The sequence below is a fragment of the Podarcis filfolensis genome, assembly GCF_964270895.1.
Source record: "Podarcis filfolensis genome assembly, chromosome: Z".
Lineage (NCBI taxonomy): Eukaryota > Metazoa > Chordata > Lepidosauria > Squamata > Lacertidae > Podarcis > Podarcis filfolensis.
The window spans coordinates 25,311,033-25,330,743 of NC_139617.1; the positions used below are offsets into that span (position 1 = coordinate 25,311,033).

Here is a 19,711-nt window from a genome sequence, read left to right on the forward strand (position 1 = left end):
TGGGCGAAAAGCATAGTGAGGCTGTGACCAGCACACTGGAGGTCTGAAGGCGTTTATAGGGATATGATGATGCGACTTGTGGGTGGTGTCAACTGCTGGTGCCTAGCCTTTATCACAGAGGTGGGTGGCTCTCATAAATAGACAGATGGAGACTGGTTTCCAAGGAGGCTGCCTTTCTAGGGTGGTGACAAGTATTGCCATCAGTGAAGGCTGCCGTCTTCTTGGAGCATGATCCGAAGGTTAAACAGATCTAGGTCCAATAATTGCCTGGGAGGAGGGCTGCGTGGCATCCCCATGTGTGCTGCTTTGACATCCATCATGGAACAAAAGCAGAATATAAGGCTACATTCACACCATAAATTTCAAGTGCTATGATATGTTGGACCCTTGCCAATCTTGCTTGCAATCAGAGCCAAGCACAGTTGTAGCCATGATGTTGTTTGATGAGGGAGGGACGTTGGATAACATCCAAGGTTACTCATACTGAGTGCAGGCCCACTGAAGTCAAAAGGACATGAACTTGCTATCAAAACAAATACTCAAGAAAGCACTAACTGTATAAAGGTAAGTACAGGTAACGTGTGCTTCTAAGTCAGGGTGGTGCAACTTTTTATACCAAGTGGGCCGTGAGAGCACTTTGACAATATGGAACCTGTGGGCTTCACACTGCCTTGTTGTATGGGAGGGGAGAGCAAGCCCCAAATTTAACACCTCCCCAGCTATAAAAACAGCTAAGGTTTTGGGAAAGAGTCATATGGCTCTTGCAGGGTCCTAGAGCCCCCCTTTTCCAAAGCTGGAAAAGTGCTAACTGTGCTTTGGGAAGAAGACGGGAGGTCTCTAGGACCTAGAGTCCCCAAAAAGACCTCAGGGCTGTATGTTGGGCTGCCCTCTTCTAAATGGTGTTTGAAACAACTTTCTGTAGTTTAAAATATAACAAGTTCCGCATAGTTTATTGTATGGTTTTAGTTCACATCTTTGGTGATTTAAGCCATCAAACCAAGGAAGAAGACTACAAATTGGTTTCTTCTTGTTATTTTATTTTTAAATAGTTGATGAATGTTTTGTGCGAAAGCCTTGAAAAATCTGGAATGAAGGCTATGAATTACTGTATTTTTCGCCCTATAGGACGCACTTTCCCCCCTCCAAAAATGAAGGGGAAATGTGTGTGTGTCCTATGGGGCGAATGCAGGCTTTCACTGAAGCCTGGAGAGTGAGAGGGGTCGGTGCGCACCGACCCCTCTCGCTCTCCAGGCTTCAGGAGAGCCCCAGCGCCAGCCCCGCAAGCTCTGGGGACAGTGGGGAGGCGCAGCGCATCTTCCCACTGTCCCCGCACCTGAACTGAAGGTGGGCGGCGGGGAGAAGAGCGCTTCTCCCCGCTGCCAGCCCCGCAAGCTCCGGGGACAGCTGGGAGGCGCAGCGCGTCTTCCCGCTGTCCCCGGACCTGATCCGAAGGCGGGCGGCGGGGAGAAGAGCGCTTCTCCCCGCTGCCTGCCCCACAAGCTCCGGAGACAGCTGGGAGGCGCAGCGCGTCTTCCCACTGTCCCCGGACCTGGTCTGAAGGCAGGCGGCGGGGAGAAGAGCGCTTCTCCCCGCTGTCTGCCCTGCAAGCTCCAGGGACAGCTGGGAGGCGCAGCGCGTCTTCCCGCTGTCCCCGGACCTGGTCTGAAGGCGGGCTGGCGGGGAGAACAGCGCTTCTCCCCGCTGCCTGCCCCACAAGCTCCGGGGACAGCTGGGAGGCGCAGCGCGTCTCCCCGCTGTCCCCGGACCTGGTCTGAAGGCGGGCGGCGGGGAGAAGAGCGCTTCTCCCCGCTGCCGGCCCCACAAGCGCCTGGGGGGGAAATAAATTTTTTTCTTTATTTCCCCCCCAAAAAACTTGGTGCGTCCTATGGGCCGGTGCGTCCTATGGGGCGAAAAATATGGTATGTATCTGCAGTGCTGGTTTTTTGTTTGTTTGTTTGCAATATCAGTTAGTGGATATTGCCTTTCATGATTTTTATATTTATCCAGCCATTGGAGGCAACACCCCAAATAGCAAATGCTGAGACCCAGCTCCTGTGTGTGGGGCTGGAGGCTAGGCAAGCATGGCTTTGGGGCAGGGAAAGCATCCTCACCTAGCTTTTATTTTTGCCAAAACAGCGTGCAAAAGTCGTCTCTGTATATTATATGTGCTGCTTGCAAAGGAGCACACTGGAACCACTCAATTCAGAGAGCAATTATAACCTCTAGTTATGTCAGCACAAGTTCTGTCAAGCCAGGCCTGTAGCAATATGCCTCCGAAGGAAAAGCATTTTATAAAAGCCCTCCAGGTCCTGGCTTCCTTCTTATACATTCTTCCATTTAGTTGGCCAATAGCAATGCACCCAAAGGAAAGGTATTGTAGCCCTTTGAATATGTAGTAGTACATTGACAGATCTTCTGCCGTGCAACCTGCCACTCCTAGGGCTGCTACTGAGGAGACTAAAGGGAGAGAGGAGGGTTCTTAGGAGTTGAGGCATGTGTATTGGCGACTTTCCAAACTCTGGATTGGCTCAAGAAATGATCCAAGTTCTTTCCAAATCTTTTGGAATGAATTTGCATGATGGGAGAGGGTGTATCAGGCCAAATGCCTATCTAGTTCAGCATCCTGTTCTTATAGTGGCCAACCAGGTATCTATGGGAAGCCTGTGATCAGGACCTGAATTCAACACAGGGGCATAGCTAGCCGCTCCGGCACCCGGAGTGGCAAGGGCAGGGCAAGCCGCCCAGGGGGCTGCCGTGACGATCCACCCGGGGGGGGGGGCGCCATGGCAATCTGCTCAGGGGGGCTCTGCGGCAAGCTGTGCATTGAGTCCGCCTGGCGGACGCAAGACCCATGCTGCTGTTTCAGGCAGCGCGGGGCCCCGAGCCACTGCGTCACTCCCAGGAGAGATGCGTGGCTCGGGCGCGCTGCAGGCCAGGCCCCGTGGTAAGTGCCACCCCCCACAATTTTGTCACCCCCTCAGGGATGACAGCTGGGGCGGACCGCACCCCCCGCACCCCCTTCCTTCGCCCCTGGTTCAACAGTGCTCTCCCCAATAGTGATTCACAGCAACAGGTATTCAGAGAAATACTGCCTTTCACAATGGAGGTAGAACAAAGCCAGTGTGGCTAGTATCCACTGGTAGCCTTCCTCCCCTACCATGAATTTGTCCAGTCCTCTTTAAAAAACCATTCAAACTGGTGGTATCACGATATCCTGTGGGAGCAAACTCCACAGTTTTAACTATCTGCTGTGTGGTGAAGTGCTTTCTTTTGTCTGTCTGGAATCTTCCAGCACTTAGTTTCATTTGGAGGCCCTGAGTTCTAGTATTATGAGAAAGCGAAATGTGTAATTTTATACACTTCTGTCATGTATCTTCTGATTCACCTTTCTTTCGAAGCTAAAAATGCCCCAAATGTTGTCACCTTTCCGCATGGGGAACTTGTTCTTGATGATTTTGGTTGCCCTTTCCTGAACCTTTTCTTGCAATATCCTTTTTTGAGGCGAGGTTACTGAAACTCTACACAGTGTTTCAAGTGTGGTCTCACCATAGACCTGTATACAATATCAGCAGTTTGATTTTCAGTCCCTTTCAGTAGCCGCCACAGAACGGAGGAAGATCTCTTTCCCTCTACAAAGTGACTCACTGAGATTATGTACTGCCTGACGCAGGTGGCTGTTACTGATTGAATAATGCTATTTTAATAGCTTTTTATCTGATGATTAGTACATTGTATTGGAGTATTTGAGTTCTGATTTGTTTTTGACTCTTAGATTCTTTTGACTATAACGCATCTGACTATAATGCAGTTAAGACATTTTCTAAATAAGATAAATAATTTTTGAGATGAGCGAGTTCTCAGTTATAATGCAAGCTGCCATATCACGGCCTTCAATATTTGGAGAAAGCTGGAAATGGATTATTGATTGTCTTCTGTATCTATGTGAAAATACAGCTTTAAGCACAGAGTAAGGGACCAAAATAAAAAATAAAAAATGAGTTCACCAAATAGGTTACACAGGATATAGCAAGGCTGGTGTCATTAGCAGTGCACATGTGTTAAGGTGACAGTAATTACTATGGAATTACGTGAGTTCCTGCTGTTGAAATAGCACTGATGTTAATTAAGCAGATCTGATGTGGCTTGGATAATGTTTACAGCCCTGACAGATAGGGCTTCTGGCATATGACGGCTGTTAAAACAAGCGTCACTAGTGATTTATGAGTCTGAACACTGAAGTGGCAAATGTATTTTGTTTCATACATGAAGCAGGGATTGGCCTTTCCAATTTCCATGCTTGTTGATGTCTTGTTACAAACTAGGTGTCGTTAGAGACATTAAGACCCAGGGAAAATTGGTCGATGTATTGATTCCTTGCACTCCTAAAGCCTGATAAACTGCTGGGCTCCCATGGTGACTGTGGGGCCCTTGGTGCCAACCAAAGCCTTCTGGGAGTCCTAATTTTGGGGGAGGGGGTGCCTAAGTGCCAGCTGTTTTATGAAATTATATTTTGTGCTGTCCACAACAGTTTGTTAGATTTCACATTGGGTCCAAAATGGTTGGGAACCTTCGAAAGCAGAGAGGGGTTTTGTGTGGAACAACTAAAACAACGGCCCTCATATATTTACATTTTTTTAAAAAAGAAAACTTTTCCCCCAAAGCATTTTCTTGAATTATGTATAAAAAAGAATATAAACACAATTGGGATATACACCAAAGATAAATTGTTTGCCTGTCACATTACAGAACCACTCATCACTTGATGTTTAACAGCTGTGCGAGAGGACAACATTTTTTAAAAAATAAATCAGTTATGCAGTCCAAATTTCATGAATTGCTGCTGGCAAAGATCTTGATATATCTACCTTTTCACTGGCATTGCTCTAGATAAATTTATGGGGATGGTGTTTCACCTCCCCTTTCCCCCCATCTAGAAATGTGACTTTCTGAATGATGATGTTGCTGTCTCCTTACCGAGCTCCAACCATGTGTACCCCTCTTTGTCCACTGTCATGTTGACAGGGCCAGCCCACCCATGAGGCAAGGTGAGGTGACTGCCTTGGTCTGCAGGATCCACAGGGGCAGCAGATTTGGCCTCCAAGAAATACGTAGCCCAGTGCTGCAGTTGCTGCCGTGGTGGCAATAACAGCTGGGGTGCAGTTCTTGGAGGACAGATCTTGCTGTCACCTCAGCAGCTCCTTCCAGTTCTGCCACCTACAGAGGTGGTGCTACTGGTCTCCTCTGACCCTTGGCCCCAATGTAGATCTTCATTCCACCCTTGTTCTTCACACAGATCTTCACTCACCTCTTCTCCCCTGGCTGGGGTGTGTGGTTCCATTTTGTTGTTTTCTTCAGGTGCCAAAATGTCTTGGGCCAGCCCTGCACATTGCTATTTCATCACCCCTCCAACTTTTCCTTTGTTGTTTGCCCAATAAGGCATAGTTGTGTAGATCCCATAGCAGCTGTTTTCTTCCAGGTTTAATTTGTAATTATTATATGAATATAAGGACTCATAAATGTAAAGTGCGCAAAAGAACATAGAGAACTGCCATCCATGGCACCAACCTTTCCATATTGCTGCCACTGCCACTGTGCTTATAAGCTCCAAAACTAGTGGGGAAGTAAGGATCCCCATAAGTCCTTGGGCTATTATCCTAGAATTTGGGGGAGCTGCCAGCCAACTCCCTTCCAGCTTCCACTTGGTGCAAGAGTTGATCCATATCTTTAATATTCCCTAAACCTTAAAGCAGTCTGGCTCGTGGGAGATGAACCATAGTGTTCTATAACAACCAGCCTACCTACTGTATTCAAAAAGGTTAAGAGAGTTTATTTTAGAAAAGCAATGAGTAAGGACATGGGGGAGAGTGCAATATGTAATAAAACATAAACTCAGCATCTAACTAACACTTGATCAATACTTGCAGGCAGGGAGGGCTGCATCATTCTTCCAGATGTTCCAGTGAACACAAATAAGACTTTGGTATAATACTGCTTTAAATATATGGTATTAATGTGGTCTAACTCTTTGCCCTCCTGTGTGGGGTCAGCCCTTCAGTGATCTGGTTACCAGTGATCTTCAGTAGAGGTTCCTGGGAATGCTTGTGGATGAGCTCTGCAACCTCATGGGATCTCAGGGTTGTATCCAATGTTAGCCATATGCCACTGAAATTAATGCCCACCTCCCATTCTCCTTACAGAGCTACAAGCCCCAGAGTGGTTTAACAATCATTCCTTCTTCACAGAGAACTCGTGAGAGTTCTACAGTAACTCTAGGTGTTTCCTACCAACTCTTAGTGCCCTTAGCAAACTATGGCTTCCATTATTATTATTATTATTATTATTATTATTATTAGGGGGGAGCCATTGCTGTTTAACATGGTATCACAATGTTTTATTGTGTGAATGTAGCTTGGTTCTCTGCTGCCTCAGAGGCAGGACTGGTTCTAATGGGCTTATGTTACAGTAGGGTTCATTTTGGTTGAACATCAGAAATTTACTGATGGCAGAACAAGTGGACAATGGAACCAGTAACCTAAGGGGCTTGGGGTGGGTTCGAGCAGAGGCTGGAGATGCTTTGGCTCTGGATTACCTGCACTGAGCAGAGAGATGGACAAGATGTCCAGTGATATTAATGTACTTCATGTTACTTGACTGTTGTCAAACGTTTTGGATGAGCAAGCCCCACAAGTGTCACAGAACACTTGGATACCAAGTGTACTCTTGAATTTGCTACTCTTCTGCTCCCCCCTGAAAGTTAACAGGCCACATGAACTTATTTGGTCATTGTTGTGCTTTATGTGTAGGGATGACATATGTCTAGAGTTTCTCGAACATAGCCAGGATTAATCCCATCAAAAATGGCGTCTGGGCGGAATTTTTGAAAGCCGGTTAAAATGTCCAGGAAAACCTGGGCGTATAGCAGCCCAAACTGGAAAAGTGTTGAATTGTTTTCACTTCTTGAAATATGGCAACCCTATTTATGTGACCACACCCAAATTCTGATTGATAAGCTCACACAGTTGCTATATGAATAGCAGGGATAAGATGTTTGCTTTTACCAGTTGCTGGAAGCTGCAGAAGGGGAAATGATCATGATCAAGTCTTGCTTAAGGGGTTCCTACAGGCATCTGGTTGGCCACTGTGAGAACAAGATGCCCGGACTAGGTGGGCTATTGGTCTGACCCAGCAGGCTCTTCTTATGTTCTTAGAAACTGTAGCTCTTGGTAGGGTATTGTATTCAGTAATTCCACTTGAGCAATATGTTAAGGTTCTGCTGATGGAACTAACGTGAACTGGCGGTGAACTTTGATATCAGGTGAGTCATAGTAGTCACTGTTGAAATAAGGAGAAATATCCCGAGAGAAGTTGAGACTGAATATTTGCACTCTTGGTGGAATGTCTGATAAGTGGAAACATCTGGCAAAAGCTGTTAGAGCAGTTTAAAACAGCGAAGCAAACTATTTGTATCATGCTCTGCATAAAAAACATAATTGTGATTTGTTTGTTTGTTGATATTTCAGATTTTTCTGCTTGCCTGCCCACCCTGTCATCTTGCAATGGTTGTCTTCAGGTAACACTTTTATCAACTTTCATATGTCATTTAATTTTATGTGAAATATTTTAGGTCACATGTCAGAGGGGAAAAAACTTACCGTGATTACTAGTCACTTCATTAAAAAGGTGACTTGACAAGATAAAATACAAACAGATAAAATCAATTTAAAATCAGAAAATTTAAAACAATGTACATTACATGATTCCTAAAATGCTCACCGAGCAATGCAATAATGACCCTAGAGCAGCATGTAATAGTTACATAACAAATATATGAAAAATAGCTACATAACAAATATCAGAAAATAAAAAGCATTAGATAGGGAAAACATTAAATAATTTAAAACTTACATCAGTAGGTATGGGCCTGATAAGTTCAGTTATTTCTGAATGCTTGCACACACAAAAATGCATCTTTTGGCTGTGTCACTAACTGGAAAGTGTCACTAACTGGAAAAATGTGTGTCATTGTATACCAATTACATAAGCATTGAAATTTAAACATCTATCTATCATCTATCTATCTATCTATCTATCATCTATCTATCTAATCTATCTCTCATCTGTCTAACATCTATAATTAAAATATGCAATAAAACAAATACAGTAATTAAAACAGGAGGCTTGGATTGAGAGATGAAGAGAATGCTTGTATATAGGTGCATCATCTGAAGCCAGCAGAATGCCAATATGGATAGGCATGGATAATGCAATTTTCTTGCATTTTAAAAAAAATCTTCTTACATTTTATGCAGTCATATGGAATATCTGTTAAAAAATGTACCGTATTTTTCGCCCTATAGGACGCACTTTTCCTCCTCCAAAAATGAAGGGGAAGTGTGTGTGCGTCCTATGGGGTGAATGCAGGCTTTCGCTGAAGCCTGGAGAGCGAGAGGCGTCGGTGCGCACCGACACCTCTCGCTCTCCAGGCTCCAGGAAGCTATCCGCAAGCCTTGCACGCCCGGGGGGAGTTCCCCCAGGCGCGCAAGGCTTGCAGGCGGCAGCCTGCAGCGCGGAGCACGGGGCGCCCTCCGGAGGACGCCCCGTGCTTCGCGCAGGTGTCGGCAAGCCTTGCGCACCCAGGGGATCTCCCCCCGGGCGCGCACGGCTTGCGGATAGCTTCCTGGAGCCTGGAGAGCGAGAGGTGTCGGTGCACAGCGTGGAGCACGGGGCACCCTCCGGAGGACGCCCCGTGCTTCGCGCAGGTGTCCGCAAGCCTTGTGCGCCCGGGGGGAGATCCCCCAGGGTACGCACGGCTTGCGGGCGGCAGCCTGCAGCACGGGGCACCCTCCGGAGGATGCCCCATGCTTCAAGCAGGTGTCCGCAAGCCTTGCACGCCCGGGGGAACTCCCCCCAGGCGCGCAAGGCTTGCGGGCGGCAGCCTGCAGCGCGGAGCACGGGGCGCCCTTTGGAGGATGCCCCGTGCTTCGCGCAGGTGTCGGCAAGCCTTGCGCACCGGGGGGAACTCCCCCCTGGCGCGCACGGCTTGCGGGCGGCAGCCTGCAGCGCGGAGCACGGGGCGCCCTTTGGAGGACGCCCCGTGCTTCGCGCAGGTGTCCGCAGCCTGCCGCCCGGCGCGTGGGGTGCCCTGAAGCAGAGCGCCCCTCGCGCCGGGCAGACATCGGCCAGCCCCACAAGCTCGGGGGACAGCGGGGAGGCGCAGCGCCGCCATCCCACTGTTCCCCGACCTGGTTTTGGGGGGGAAATAAAGGGGGGGAAATTCCTTTATTTCCCCCCCCCCCCAAAAAAAGTAGGTGCGTCCTATGGGACGGAGCGTCCTATGGGACGAAAAATACGGTATGTTCTTACATTGTAAAGGTGACCCTGTACTTTCCCTTTTTTAGGTTGCAGATGCATATGCTTAATGGGGCACTCTTGGCGTTGCTGTTTCCTGTGGTTAACACTCGATTGGTGAGTAAGCAAAACCTGCCTCTCTCCTTACTTGACTCTGTGTTCTCTCCTAGATATTACTCTTACATTCCATAACAACACTCTTTCCCTGGAAAGACACTTGACCTTTACAGTGGATTCCAGGCAGGGCCAACGTGGAAGTCAGCACACAGTACCACTTAGGCAATGCTCTCATTTTTAACAGAGTACAGTGATCTTTGACCACACACATTTGTAATAATGGAAGTACGGGTTATGCTAATGTCTCCTTTTCAGGTAAGAATGTCTATCATGCAGCAATTAAACCCAAATAATTAAACAATCATTATACATAGCTATATAAATACGTGGGTCACTTAAAGCAAGAGAACCCCACACTATTTGACTAGAATCTGAATGCGCAGAGTGCAATTTTGTGTATTGTTATTTGTTTGTACCGATCTGTCTTGACTTCACCCCCAGTGCGCCTCTGGGTGTGAAGTCAAACCACTGAAGAACCACAGCACCTGTTGTGACTGCAGAGATTGATAACTCATAACTGCTGCCTCCCTTCACCTTTTCCAAAAATAAAATAACCAGGTATTCATATTTTGGAATGAGCTATGGAGCTGTGCATATTTTTATTTATCCAAATTTTGTTCTCCAGCCTTGATGACAGTGACTGAAAAGAATTGGGTTAGCAAACTCAAATCTTGTTTCGATACTTTAGCAGTTCTTCCCAATCTACAGAGAATCTTAATGAGATGTCTTATGAATCAACAGCTGGTTAGATTAAAAGGTAAATGGACCCCTGACCATTAGGTCTAGTAGTGGCTGACTCTGGGGTTGCGGCGCTCATCTTGCTTTATTGTCCGAGGGAGCCGGTGTACAGGTCATGTGGCCAGCATGACTAAGCCTCTTCTGGTGAACCAGAGCAGCGCACGGAAATGCCGTTTACCTTCCCGCCGGAGCAGTACCTATTTATCTACTTGCACTTTAACGTGCTTTCGAACTGCTAGGTTGGCAGGAGTAGGGACCGAGCCACGGGAGCTCACCCCGTCGTGGGGATTTGAACCGCCGACCTTCTGATCAGCAAGTCCTAGGCTCTGTGATTTAACCCACAGCGCCACCCGCGTCCCTATTTAAAATTAAGACCAGATTAATGATTACCTTCATTATCAAGATTATCATGGCTTTAGTTGAGAGGAGCAGAAGTGAACTTGTTGGCAAACCAGAATGCAACTTTCAGACAGATTTCATTCTCCAGATTTTGCACTGCCATTTCCATTTCCCCAAATGTGCACAAAATAAAAATTTCACTTTAAAAATGTATTTTAAAACTGTGCATTCTGGGGGTAATATACGGAAAAGCATACAAAACACATATTTTTGGAGGAAGAATCTATACAACCTGGTCAAAACATGTACAAATTAAATGCAGATTCCTCTTCCCTATACATTCTTAAAAACAGAATGATTGAACGCCAGTGAAACTGACATGGTTAATCTATCCATTCTTGCTCATGTCAGAAAAACTGTTGATTCTTTCCCCCTTAGTGCCCAACTTGAGTGTGCAGAGAAAGGGATGCCTCTGGTAGATGGCACCTGTCTTGTTGGTAAGAACTAGGCAGGCAGCATAGCAACACCCTGTGTTTGGACAAGCCAATTCAAGACTTGCTTGCCTCTCATAAGTGGGTGTTCCTAGAGGGAGGCCGTTTCAGACTGTTCCATTTGTATAGGATGTCACTGGGTGCGGTGATGGTGGTAGCACACACTAGTCCTCTGAAATATTTGTTCACCTGCCTCTACTAACTTTTGCCTGCAAAATGCTAAATTCAGATATAATGACTTTTGCTTGCTGTAGGCCTTTGGCGTGGTGAGTCACAAATAAGTATCTGCTCTGAATTGATGCAGAGGAATTAAGACAAGCCACTTCTATATCAGACACAGATACGAGGGCCAGTGAACTCACAAAGTGCCAGTGAAGTCAACTCTTTATTCAAAGAGACAAAACAGCTCAGGCCTAATGAGCCCAGTAACTCTCCACAGTAGATCTTGCCCCAACTAGGCAGTTATGAGGACTGAAAGTCCCTGCCTTCCCACAGCACCCTAAGATGACTCCTTGCCCTGGTCCTTCCCAAGCAGTCTGAGACTTCATTGCCTTGTCTCCCTTTGCTCTGCCCTCTGCTGTGTCCAGAAGGGCAGCAGAGCTGATTGCAGCAGGATGGGGAGATTCCCTGGCTTCTTCAGCACCCTGCTTGATCTCTGCTTTGTGGCCCCTTGTCCTCTCCAGCCTCCTCTTTTGCCTGGACTGCTCTCCAGCCCAGACTCTTCCTGCTTACCAAACCCTGTTGCCTCTTCAGCTTCTGACACCCCGTCCTCCCAGCCTGCTCCCTCTTACCCCTCTGACCATTCATTGTCGTCCCACCACCCAATCCCCTGGCTCTGAGCCTTCTTCCCTTGCGGGTCACCCAGCTGGTGCCCGCCCCCTGCAGCCAGCCAGTCCATGACATTCTATAATATAGGAACTTTCCTGAAACACACACACACACACACACACACAAAACCAAAAACAAAAACAGGGAAGTTAAACACAAATTTTAAAAAGAAATGCAAAAGATATACAGTTTCCTTCTTGAAAAGTTTTTTTTTTTAACCAAGTCATTTAAATGCTTTAATCTTCAGAAAGCTAATGAAATAAAGCACTACTTTTATCTGTTACAGGTCTTCCTTACTAATCCCCCCTTTCCTGTTGGACCATTTTAATTAGGGCTGAGAGGAAATTGTCACATATCATGAAAGCGAGTGTATAAGAAGCCAGCTGTCATAATTACAAAAGTCAGTTCGGTAATTTCTAATATGCACAGCACCAAACCTTTCTTTATAACCAGCAGGAGTAGTTTCCCCGGCTTTTGTTGGAAAGCTTAGAACCCGCTGAACAGATTGACACAAACAAGGTGTCATTGAAACCCCCATGATGTACAAACAAAGTACTTCCAGTGCTCAGTTTCACAATCTGCTCGCTGACATTTATAATTCAAAGATCTGCCAAGCCCCCACTTTAGCACTTGGGTGTTTGTTCCTGCTGCCTGACCGTGTTAGCCACATAATGAACAGCAGCAATTTAGGCCCAGGGTTCTCTGCCTGAGCAGGCTTTAGTGAGCCAAATGTAGAAATAATAAAGGCCTGGTTCGCAGGAAACTATGGTGTACTGAGACCGTGTGAATGCACTGCCTCCTAGGGAGAAAATCACAGCCAGTTTGTTTCTCTCCAGTCCTTTTTATCCTAGTGTGTGGTACAGCAGCTCAGACAACCAGTGCTGGCCCACCAATGAGGCAAGGTGAGGCAACTGCCTCGGGTGGCAGGATCCCCAGGGGCAGCAAATCCTGATGTAGGTCTTTATTTCCCCCCTTGTTCCTGATGTAGCTCTTCTCTAACCTTTTCTTCCCTGGCGGGGAGGGAGACCCCATTTTGTTGTTCGCCTCAGGTGCCAAAATGTATTAGGCCAGCCTTGAAGAGACAGGGTTGTATCATTCAAACCCAGGGTCATGGGTAATAGTTCTCTGCTAACCATGAGCTGCAGCCCAGGTTTCTTCCTGGCTGCAGATCAAGGTTTTTTATTTAATAATAATATCCTGCCTTTTTCTCAGACCAGGATTCAAGGCGGCTTACACAAATTAAAACAGCACTGATAAAATACAAAACGCTAAAAACATATTAAAAATAATAGTTGAAAAGTAATTAAACTCTAATAGAATTAAAACAACATAAAAACAAATATTTTAAGATGCAGATCATAAAAAGAGCACAGCGCTATTTAAAAAACAAAACAAAACAAAACAAAAAAACCCCCATCAGTCTCCCAAATCCTGTCAGAATAAAACAGTTTTCACCTGCTGGCGGAAGGACAACAAGGAGGGAGCCAATCTAGCTTCTCTAGGGAGGGAGTTCCAAAGGACCTGGATGACATTCTGATCAGAGTTCTGTCTTAATTGCAATGCCACACTGAGCTAAAATTACCTGGGAGGGGAGGAACAAAGCAGCTGCAGTTTCATTCCTGAGAGTTTACACATACACACTAAGCCCTAGTCTGGTTTAGCATTACATGCAAATGCGGCAGTTTCCCCCTCTCAACTTCTCAAACATGGTTAAGTGTTTGGAACCGCCGCCCCCACCCCCAATGAAAAGAGAGCCTGGAGCCCCCCATGGGCCTATGGGCTAATTTCTCTTCTCCCACATACATTTCCCTCCCAGGCTTTTTCACTATTAACTGTAGCAGCGGTTCCCAGCCCCGCAAGCCACCTGCTTGTGGACCACTTAATGTTTTTTCTACCTGTTGAAGCAATTGCAATGCACTGTGCTAGATACTGTGCGGGTTTTAACTGCATTTTTTAAAAAATCGCTTCTTTCATTTTCTATTGCATTTTTAAACTTTTATTTATTTCATTTACATCCTGCTTTTCTTCCCAAGGAGCTCAAGGTGACATATATGGTTCAATTCCTCCCTATTTTATCCTCACAATAACCCTGTGAGGTAAATTAGGCCCGAGACTGTGACTGGGCAAAGGTTTTCCAGTGAGTCCCATGGCTGAGCATGGATTTGAACCTGAGACTCCCAATTCCTAGTCCAACACCACACATGAATTGATATTGCAATACAATATAAGAAATAAAATAAACAGCAAAGTCATTAAAAAACAGTTGATATAATATAATGCAATGCATATGGTGCCTCCTATCTTTAACCAAAAATCCACATACATGTCACAGACCACTTGAATGAAGCTCAAAAGCCACCTGTAATCTGTGGGCCACAGTCTGGAAATCCCTGTCTGTCTGGTAAAGGTAAAGGGACCCCTTACCATTAGGTCCAGTCGCGGACAAATCTGGAGTTGCGTGTTCATCTTGCTCTATAGGCCGAGGAAACCGGTGTTTGTCCGTAGACAGCTTTCGGGTCATGTGGCCAGCATGACTAAGCCGCTTCTGGCGAACCAGAGCAGCACATGGAAATGCCGTTTACCTTCCCGCCAGAGCAGTACCTATTTATCTACATGCACTTTGATGTGCTTTCGAACTGCTAGGTTGGCAGAAGCAGGGACCGAGCAATGGGAGCTCACCCCGTCGTGGGGATTCGACCCACCGACCTTCTGATTGGCAAGCCCTAGGCTCTGTGGTTTAACCCACAGTGCCACCCACGTCCCTGTCTGCCTGGTAGGAAGGTGCAAATAATATATATTTTAAAACCAGACTATGTAAGGACAAAAGTTGATGCAAAAATTTCCTGCTAGGTCTATCATATAGTAGGCCTTGCAATACATTTTGCCTAATGTATTTTCCATGGAGGCGCAGGTTACAGCAACAGCCAAGGCGACATTTTTCCACCTTCGCCGCATCAAGCAGTTGGTCCCTTAGCTTTCCCGCCCTGACCTGGCCACAGTGATCCATGCGACGGTCACCTCCTGGCTTGACTACTGTAATTCGCTCTACACGGGGCTGCCCTTGAAGCTGTTCCAGAAACTCCAGCGGGTGCAGAATGCTGCAGCGAGGCTCCTCACAGGGTCTCTACCATGGGAGCATATTCACCTAGTGCTTTTCCAGCTGCACTGGCTCCCGGGTCAGATTTAAGGTGCTGGTTTTAACCTTTAAAGCCCTTCACGGTCTAGGACCCTCGTACCTACGGGATCGCCTCTCCCGGTATGCCCCACAGAGGACCTTAAGGTCCATAAATAGCAACACCCTAGTGGTCCCGGGCCCTAAGGAAATTAGATTGGCTTCAGCCAGAGCCAGGGCCTTTTCAACACTGGCTCCGGCCTGGTGGAACGCTCTGTCTCATGAGACCAGGGCCCTGCAGGATCTGATTTCTTTCTGCAGGGCCTGTAAGATAGAGTTGTTCTGCCTGGCCTTTAGCTTGGAGCTAATTTGATTCCCTCCCCCTCTTTCTTTTTCCTTTTCCCTTCTCCTGCGATGAGGCTACATTTTAATATTTTAATGTTTCAATATTTTAATGTATTTTAATTTTGCTTTTAAGTTGTATTCATTCAACTTGTTTTTATTATTGTTTGTTAGCTGCCCTGAGCCCGGCCTTGGCTGGGAGGGCGGGGTATAAATAATAATAATAATAATAATAATAATAATAATAATAATTATTATTATTATTATTATTATTATTAATGTATTTAATGTGGTCAGTGCCCTCCAGGTGTATGCAGACCTGTTTATTTTAAATTTCATTTGTATCCCACCTTTTCTCCAGGGAAGTACTTGGAGTATACGTCGTCTTCCCCTTGCAATAACTCTGTGAGGTAGGCTAGGCTGAGAGGCAGTGACTAGCCCAAGCTTGCCCTTTGAGCTCCTTGGCCGAGTGAGGATTAGACTAGCATTGAATCAAATCTAAACTTCATAAAAGACCACATGAGAAAAACATTAAGTTGTTTGGGTTCCAGACAACAAACCTAGTAAAATAAACTGTGTAATCTGGAAACATTTGCAGCTTTCGTAAATTTCTTAACTGCATTTGCACCCTGCCTGTGTAACTAGATGACGAATGCTAAACTTAGACCACTGAAGAACTAGCTCCTCTTGGGACTGGGATTATGGCAACATCAAGCTTTGACGTTGCTTTGCTCAGCTGCCTTTTCCAAGGCAAACCTCCATATGGTGTTTTGCTACCTCATAAGGCCTGTTTGAAACTAGAAACATAGACCTATGAATTCTGGAGGCAAGAAGAGGCAGAGCGGAAGTTGGACTTCCAAGAAGCACAGCTTGAATCCTAGGTAGCAGGGGCAATGTACTTTTTAAAAAATCAAAAACAAGCTCTGCATCGTCGATTCAGTTTGTCAGATAAGAGTACAGTGGTACCTCAGTCTATGAACAGTCCTGTTAACGAACTATTCGGGATACGAACTCTGCAAAACCGGAAGTAGGTGTTCCAGTTAGTGAACTTTGCCTCGGAAGCCGAACTGAAGCCGAATGGCGGAAGGGAAGCAGCAGCGGGAGGCCTCAATAGGGAAAGTGTGTCTCGGTTTAAGAACGCTTTGGTTTAAGAACAGACTTCCGGAATGGATTGAGTTCGTAAACCAAGGTACCACTGTAGTGTCCCAAAGCCTGTGGGGATTGAATCGGGTTCCACCTTGGCTCTGACTTCTTTATATGGCTTCAGGCAAAGTGCTAGAATTCATCAGCATCAGTTTTCCATTTGTAAACTGAGGAAAATTTCTCTGTATATTCATAGAGTTCATAGACCACCCTGTAGCTGTTTCCTGGGGAGCTCACAAAAAATATCTCTTAGACTAGGGTTATTCTTAGAAGTAATTTAGATTTAGGGGCTTGTCGTGGAAGTAAGTAACTCAAGTTGAAGTCTAGGAAGAAAACTTGGTAACTCTGAAGAGCTTTGCATGTGGTCTTTTAGTATTTATTTATTTAGTTAGTTAGTTAGTCCTTTAGATCTCCGTTAATTGTCACATTAATTTGTGTGTCACATGTGATTTTAAGAGGCATTTACTTTAGAAATCAAAAGATAAAGTAGAACCTAAGCATTGATTTCTAATTTACTTTCAAAGGGATTTGGTGTAGAGAACGATGGTGAAACTGGCATAGAGCAGAGGTGGGGAACCTTCTGCCAGGGGCCAAATGCACCCTCCACAGTCCTCTCTCTTTGAGCCTCAGGACTCTCATCGTACTAGGCTTCCTACTTAGCCAGAATCCCTTTTCCCAGGTCACACCTTCTCCTCAGCGAATTCTCTCTCACTAGGCCAACTGCGTGCACCCTCTTTGCTGGAATATGTTAACTCAACTCTTGTTTCTCACCTAGGTGGAGAATAGAGAGGAGTGTGTGAGTTTGTGTGCTGCCTCTTCCATTGTACAATGCTTGATTCTTATGTAAGGGAGGTAGCTTACCAGCAGCAGCTAATGCTTCCTCCCAAACAGTAGGGCCGCTCAGAACTCTGGCTCCACCCCCAACCTCCACCTGCCATTGTATCTGCAAGTACATTTGCTGGCTGAATGGCAAAAGCACTGTGTTGGAACAACTAGATCAGTGATGAAGAACCTGCGTCCCTCCAGGTACAGTTGCAGGAGTAGCCAACATAGTGACCTCTGTGTTATGTTGCAGGATAGTAGTCCTGCAACATCTGGAGAGCATCAGGCTCCCCATCCATCAACTGGATGGATCATTCCCAGAAAATCAGGCTACGAGTGATGATGATAATGATGATATAGTGTACAGGGATTCTGGAAATAGGGGGAGGTGTTACAGTGCAGGCCAAGAGGGGAGTCTTGTTGGCTAGGCAGCCCAGGACTTCCATATACACTGCCCAGGCTTGCGTCAGGGTGTTTGTGTGTGTGACTTTTGTGCTGCTAATACAGCAGTTTGGCTTCATCTCTGAAGTCACACACACTCCATTGTCTCTCGAGGCAGATGCATGCCACCAATAGTGCAACAGTAACTTGCTGTTCTGTGCCAAACTCTTGGTGCATATTTGGAAATATGAGTAGAGTATAATAGCAGTTGATGACTAATAAAAGCTCCTCTTGTCATTAATTTTCAGTGTCTTTAGTTGTAGATGAGTTGCCAGCATGCCAATTTTGTGTCTCAACCAAGAAACACATTTTAGAGCCTGTGTAAAACTTAAATGGTAGTTAAACTGTGGGTGCTTCCTCTATCAAAGCATGTTTAACTTTTAAGCATCACAAGATGCTGGTAGCCCAGCTCCTCCAGGCACCTCCTGCCCCTGACCTGTTCTAGCTGGGAAGAACTGTTTAGGAATTGGGCTCTGAGTTTTGGTTTCGATTTTCTCCTTTCTTCCTTGTCCCTTTTCGTATGTGTGTTGGGATTTCATTTTGTATTTAGATTGCAAGCCTTCAGGTAGGGGGCTGCCTTGCTTTGACTGTATGTAAGGCACTCTTGGGAGCCTTTTTGGCTGAAGAGCATATTACAAATACTCTAAATTAATAATAGATAGATAAGATGCACAGTGTGGGAGCCCCTCTCTCTCACATGTTAGCATGTGTACATTCAGTGCTTGGCTCTTACAGCACAACCCTAACCACATTTACACAGAAGTATGTCCTGTTGAATTCAGTGGGGTTTATTCACAGGTAAGTGAGGTTAACAGCCTTTAGGGGTAAGTCCATTGAATTAAGTGGATTTACTCCGGGTATAACAGTTGAATTATCACCCTTTCTCTCTACATGTATCCTTTAATGGCAAATGCCATGTATGTAATTGTCTGACAAAGTTGCTGGCCACGGGATCAGATTTGGCATATTTTGTGTATTTTTTGGTCATCAGTCAATGCAGCCCTTGTGTCCAGGATTTCTATGGCGTTCAAACTTCACTATGTGCAGGAAAATGTTTTGTAACAATTTACTGGTAAGAATAGTCATACTTGTGCAATAATGTCCCTGGACTAATAAACAGCAACTGTGGTTTTGACTAAGCTGCTCCTGATCTACACATTCATGGCTTCCTCTTAGATGGCTGTCAGTGCTTCTTAGGATGATGCAATATCAACACTGGAAAATCCAGAACACCCAGGTTTTTCCCCCCTGCACTCGCCATTTCCTTCAATCCTTGCTATATAATGCATATAGTTAAGAGATTCTCAGGGATTGCTCTTGTCTTACCTTGTTTGCCTCTTGGCCCTCCTCAGGGTTGACAGGCTGCTTACAATATTGTCAAATATGGCTAAGAGTGAAGAATGGGAATGGCCCCAGTTGAAATCTTGCTTTAATCTTGTCATAAACTTATTAGGCAGCTTTACGCAAGCCTTTCTCTCTCTCAGCCCAAGTATCTCCCCAGCTGCATTATATGGGGCAGAAATGCTTAGCATAATAGGTTGCAAGGAGTACTATGATAATGTAGGCAAAGTGCTTTGTGCTCTCAAAACCATTAGTAGCATTAATGATAGTATGGCTCTGTAATATAATGGCTAGGTTGGCATGTAAACTCCTGTGGCCCTGAGAAGCTGATTGAAAGCATCCAAGTCTGGGTTTCAACTAACCCCCATCTGTCAATGCATCTCACTTTGCCTCATGGGTGCACCAGCCCTGGCTGTAAGAGAAGGAACTGAGCGTATTAATTTTTGTTCTTGTGAACCCAGGTACTTGTTCTTAAACTAGGATACTGCTGCCGAATACAATTTCCTGGGATTCACAAGTGGGGAGAGTGATGTTGCACTAATCCTAGTGATTGGCTACTGTCAGAACAGAGTTCTGGAGTAGATGAGCCTTTGGCTTCCTTCATCAGGGGCCTACTCAGGCCCTTGTGCCCTGATATGTGTGCCCTTGT

General features: G+C 45.8%; 1 protein-coding gene across 7 annotated transcripts in view; it reads left to right on the plus strand.

Moving 5' to 3' along the window:
• Window positions 1-19,711, plus strand: part of TMEM164 (transmembrane protein 164) — a 53,442-nt gene that overhangs the window by 15,929 nt on the left and 17,802 nt on the right. For all 7 annotated transcript variants that reach the window (XM_083596107.1, XM_083596105.1, XM_083596104.1 and 4 more), the window contains exons 3-4: window positions 7,521-7,570; window positions 9,399-9,465. In XM_083596107.1, coding sequence (XP_083452233.1) covers window positions 7,521-7,570; window positions 9,399-9,465 — 117 coding nt within the window. The remainder of the gene's footprint in view (window positions 1-7,520; window positions 7,571-9,398; window positions 9,466-19,711) is intronic.